This window comes from Arachis stenosperma, chromosome 8 (assembly GCF_014773155.1).
Source record: "Arachis stenosperma cultivar V10309 chromosome 8, arast.V10309.gnm1.PFL2, whole genome shotgun sequence".
Classification (NCBI taxonomy): Eukaryota; Viridiplantae; Streptophyta; class Magnoliopsida; order Fabales; family Fabaceae; genus Arachis; species Arachis stenosperma.
The window spans coordinates 3,625,111-3,630,375 of record NC_080384.1 but is presented as its reverse complement, the minus strand read 5'-3'; the positions used below and the strand labels follow the sequence as shown (position 1 = coordinate 3,630,375).

Sequence of the window (5,265 nt, the reverse complement as noted above, 5' to 3'; positions counted from 1 at the left end):
CCTCTTTGTCATCTCCAGTATTGCCATCAACAATAGAAAGAGTTAACATCGAACCACTATTTGTAGTTCAAAAAAGACATGTTGATAATCTCCTTAACCCCTTTTTCTTTGTTCTGAAAGATCCTCTAGTTCCGTTTCAATCATATGTTCCATATGATCATGCAAAAACACACCATCCCTCTCTTGCACTCTTGTTTTGTACTTAAATTCTTAGTCTAACTCTGGAAGTGCTCCTTTACTGCACCTGGACAAGCCCATTGCATTCCAACATATGATAACCAAACACACCATACCTGCCACAAAGCTACAATAAAGAAATATGTGGTCGCCATATTCAACACTATTGTTATGGTATATTAATTTGTACCGTTGATATAGTTGTCAGTTGAAGTTGAACAATTTTTATTATTGCTCGCAAAGAATCAAGGTATATATAAATTTAGTGAAGGAAAATACAACATAGTTTAAGTTCTGTTTTTGGTTTGGTAAGGAGAATTACAACATATAGAGAGAGACTATGTCAATACCTGCTATTTAAGTTACAGAAGAAGCTCAAAACGAAAGAAAACAGCATATAGTAACCATTTACAAAGCTGTTACATACAATAACAAGAATGGCCTCAGATTATATGCAATGATGCATGGTATTCTCCACTCAACAACACAACAAACCAAATTACCAAAGAGGCTAATTTAATAACTCAACGAGAAGGTTTTCCTTTTGATGAGAAGAATCTACTGAAGCCTCGCGCATGCTTCTCCGGTGTAGGCGTGGAAGAAGCCGCCGTTGAGGAGGCTGATTTGGTTGGCCTGTGTCTTGCTTTGTGATGCCGCACCGGGGATCTCGCTAGAAGGCTCGACTCGTTGTCTGGGCTAGATAAGCTGTTGGAGAAGTACAAGGGTGAACCAGAACCCACTCTTTCCACCAATTTAGAACTACCACTTTCTGGCTTTGGATTTTCTAGATGCAGAGCATTTAACTGCTTCTCAAGAAGAAATATAGTTTCCTGACACTCAGCTAGCTTCTCCGCCGCCGTTGCCAAATCTTTCTCCTGCATTAAACACGGAATCTGTCTTGGAATTTTAACACCATAATATATATTTAGCAATATGGATTATGGCATGCAGCTTATTATGTTCTTGTTACCTGTGTAGACTTCATGCGACTATCAGCTGCTGAACTCTCAATCCTAACAGACAAACATGAGAACTAGTTAGATATTATATTAGCTACATGAAACCATGCTTTTCATCTAGAATTAAACACATATATACAACATAGACAACATAGGATGGTATCTAACCTCTGTAGTTGCTCCTCCAGCACCTTGCTTTTGGCCAATACGGTTTCGTGAGCCTTCTTTTCCTCTTGAAGCTTATTCTCCAGGGTTTCTGTCTCAATTTGAAGACGGTTCAGCTTGGTTACAAGCTCTTGGGCACGTGCTTCAAGTGACTTGTATGACTCTGCCATGCACTTCAGCTGCGTCTCAGCCAAGCTGTTTGATTTTATAGCAGAAGCCAATTCTGATTTTACTTCTGCTAGAAGTTGCTCAGTCTCTAGCAATTGAGACTTTGTCATTTGTAGATTTTGAGCACACTGTGACAGATCAGTTACTAGTTTTCGATTCTCCTGTTTCAATTCTTCATATTCATCGGAGAGGCTCTTCGATGTAGAAACCACATTTCCATCATCAGGAACCTCAGGATCAGAACAAGGATTCAGAATAAGGGAAGAACCATTTTGATATCTATTTCCAGATGCATTGTCTTGAGCTAGCTTATTTTCAGGCAAAGCAATCTTATCTATACAATCAGGACTGTTATTTTCAGCTTCTGTACCCTTGTAGCCAAGGACATTAAATCTGAACTCACTTGCTTTAGTTAAAACACTGGACAGGCCAAGAACAAACTGGACCAAACTTGCATTGTTACATAGAAGTTTATCGTAAGTAAAAGAGAATTCCTCAATCTTTTTACTCATTTCACTTCCATCGGACGATATGTCATGAAATGATATTGCTTCTTTGCCCAGTAACAACACAAAGTCGTGAATATGAGAAATTGCAGCTTCCAAATCTGAGTTTATCTGCACATATTCGTTGGAATAGTGGGATGAAGTGGCTTCCTTGTCCATTTCTATTATGTGCTTAATATCTTGTATGATCTTCCCTACGTCTGCATCATTAGCAATGGACTCAAAAATTGATAATATTCTTGACCTAAGCTCTGATAGTTGCGAGTCGTTGCTCTTTATATCATTGTTCTCTTCAGATGGAACATCTTTGCAAGATACCTCATCTAAATTGGTGTCATTTGACAAACGAGCTAACTTCTCCACTTCTAGAAAGTCATCCATTAGTTCCAACTTCTTAGTGGCTTCAGATTTGATCGATTTTTCAGTGCTTTTTTCTTTAGGGAATTGGGACAGCCCGGAGACTATTGCCGTAGACCAAGAGTCAGCACAGCTTCCTGTATCATCATTTCCATCTTCAGACATGGAGACCAAGCTTGGAGCATTGCTTGCATGGGTCATCTGGGTGATGGATTCTGGGGATCCTTTCTGCTGATGCTGTGTTTCCCAACTCTGAAGTTTGCTTAGTGTTTTAGCACACATACTCCTTGATGCCTGCAATTCACTGTTACGTTTAGCCAAAGCTTCTTTCAACATCTTTGTTTCTTCTTCCATTGCCAATAAACGCCCCGAGAGAAATTCATTCTCTTTCTGGAATTTTTGTACATTCTCTAAGGAGAACTCAGACAATGGGGACAAATACGGAGCAGCAGGTTTCACGGGAGACTTCCTTATTCGACTCTCTCTGTAATCATGGCCAAGGCCTTCAACTTCTAACTTCATCTGTGCGAGTGCAGCAGGGCCAGGTAACTTCTTCCGCACTAGACCACGTAACCTTTGGCACTCAGCCTCTAACTTAGCAATTTTCTTGACACCCTCTGCATGCTGCTTGTTAGCAGCTTCTGCTGATCTAATACTCATGTTCTTCTCTTCGTTGCGAATTTCAAGTTCCTTCGAAACAACATGGAGTTCATATTTAAGTGAATTAATCTCTCTCTCGCATGATTCTATGTTGCTCTTAAGATGCTCAATTTCAGCCTCAGCATGTGCTTTTTCTTGGCTCACTTTGATCAGCATGTTGGAGCGCTCCTGCAAGGACATTGAGAGTGCTCCATTTTCAGCACTAGCCCTGACAAGTTTCTCTTCAAAGTTAACTATCTTTGCCTCCAGTTCCCCCTTAATCTTGTCTAATTGCTTGGTTTTCGCCAGAGCAACTTCTTGTATTTTCTGTTCATGTTCTTCCTTAAGATTTCTTATCTGTCGCATACATTCCTTAAGAGCCCCATCTAAATGTGATGCGCGATCCTCGGCCGTGAGTTTGGAAAGAGTGACAGATTCTAAATGGTTCTTCAACGCCAAAGCTTCTGCTTCAGCCTTCTCCCAACCTGCAGCGTGTCATCTAAGAACAATGAGAATGGAGAGAAGATTGAACGAGATGGTAAAATCATTTTAAGCCTTATATTTATTTATACCTAAGACAGCTTCTTCAGCCACTTTAGCATGCTGTTTTACAATAGTTTCCTTGGTATTGATATCAGAGTTTGCTGCTGAGAGCTTTTCATTCATCTCCTTGATCTCATTCTCAAGTGTTCGAACTTTTCCCTCATATGTTTTTACTTGATCTTCTAAACCAGTTAGATGTGAATATGATTCCACAGAGATTTGGACGTAGTTCACTTCCTTCCTGTCCTGTTTGCATAAGTGAAGAGAAAACAATAAGCAAGAAAAATCTATTAACTTCATCAATTTGTTGAATCAACAGTAGGAGAATACTGAATTTATTTCAAGAAAACAACCTGATTGGCCTGATCAGAAGCATCGCCAGATTCCAATGGTTTGTCCACAGCCTTGCCAGATGATTTTTTCTTCCACGGCCACCGTCGGTCCATTGTTACAGCCTATAAAAAAGATATCCACCATTATAATAATTCAACAGTTGGATGAGATTTTTAGTGCAGTTAACAATAATGAAAATTCGCAGTTATCTTGCCTTGCTACCAAAGGAATGATGATGCTATTCTATTCAATTCAATTCTCATTGAAGAAACGCCGTTCGCAATAATTAAACTAACCAAGCTTTAAGTAGGAATTTACAACATGTTTAATTTCTAAGCAAAATAACAATAATAAAGAAATGAAGAAATAGGAAGGTGGTGGAGCTCAAGTGAAGTTTGTATTTTCACGTAAACGACGATCTATTTCCAAGCTAAGATCTATTACTATTTCTATTCTCTAACGCGATTATTATGAAAAAGAAAAAAAAAAGGTTGTGCATTGCATACACTATATACTATTTTCTAAGAAGTGAAAATAGTAAAGGCCTAGAACATAGCACAGTGCAAGGTGCCATCAATTTTTACATTAATAATTATAATCAGAGGAAAAAAAACGAAATCCAGAACTAAGAGAATAATGCAGCAAGGGAAGGAAGAATAAGGGGAAAAATGAAAGAAGCGTGAATGAAAATAAACTTACCGGGAAAAAAAAAAAAAAAAAAAAGAATGAAAGTTAAAAAGGATAATGCGTATGGAGAGGAGAGTAGCAGCTTCTACAATGGTTAAAGGTGGCAGTAACAGTGCCGGAGCAGCGATAGTGGTGGTGGTGGCTAAGCTAAGCTAAGATATCAGTATCTCTAGAAAGCTAAGACGTTCAAGGAAGCTCCAAAAATTCATCCCTTAGCTTTTTGAATTTTTCTTCTTTCTCTCTAATAAATAAATAACTCATCCATTATTCTTGTTTCTTAAGCTTTTATTACAAATGACTTTATTATCTTATTCTTAAGCAAATTTTCGGAGGTGAAAACTGAAAGTGGTTATTGGTAGATTTACTTAATTAACCTTTTGGAAGCATGGAATAGAAAGAGAGTCCGAACCAACTCCTAATCGATTGTGTCAGAATCAAGCAAGCATCTTAGCTGTATCCGATGTTGAGAAAAGAAAATCCATACATTGTTCTTATTTAACTTACCTTTCATAAATACTGTTATATAATAATAGTAGTAGTATAGTGTCTTTAGTATTATTTTAATTTTAAGTGGCATTTAAGACAAAAGTGTGATTATTACGACTTTGGACCACAATGGCAGCAATTCTAGTCTCTACAGCTCACTAATTTGGTGTGTAGTTGCATGAGACTTGACTTGGCGGCTTTCCAAGCACAGTGCCATACTCACTGCATGATTCCATCTCTGCCAC

General features: G+C 38.3%; 1 protein-coding gene across 4 annotated transcripts; it reads right to left on the bottom strand.

Moving 5' to 3' along the window:
- Nucleotides 1–417: 417 nt before the first annotated feature.
- Nucleotides 418–4,930, bottom strand: LOC130943526 (filament-like plant protein 4). 4 transcript variants are annotated; one of them, XM_057871436.1, is made up of 6 exons: nt 4,909–4,930; nt 3,868–3,969; nt 3,544–3,760; nt 1,305–3,456; nt 1,148–1,190; nt 418–1,070 (listed from the first exon to the last, which is right to left on the bottom strand). In XM_057871436.1, exons 2-6 carry the CDS (start codon nt 3,958–3,960, stop codon nt 702–704), a joined length of 2,874 nt encoding a protein of 957 aa, XP_057727419.1. In that variant the 5' UTR covers nt 3,961–3,969; nt 4,909–4,930; the 3' UTR covers nt 418–701. The 4 variants fall into 4 exon arrangements, with proteins under 4 accessions (XP_057727419.1, XP_057727418.1, XP_057727420.1 ...); XM_057871435.1 differs by lacking the exon at nt 4,909–4,930 and adding an exon at nt 4,547–4,787; XM_057871437.1 differs by lacking the exon at nt 4,909–4,930 and having other exon boundaries at nt 418–1,052; nt 3,868–4,381.
- Between the last annotated feature and the right edge of the window lie 335 nt (nt 4,931–5,265).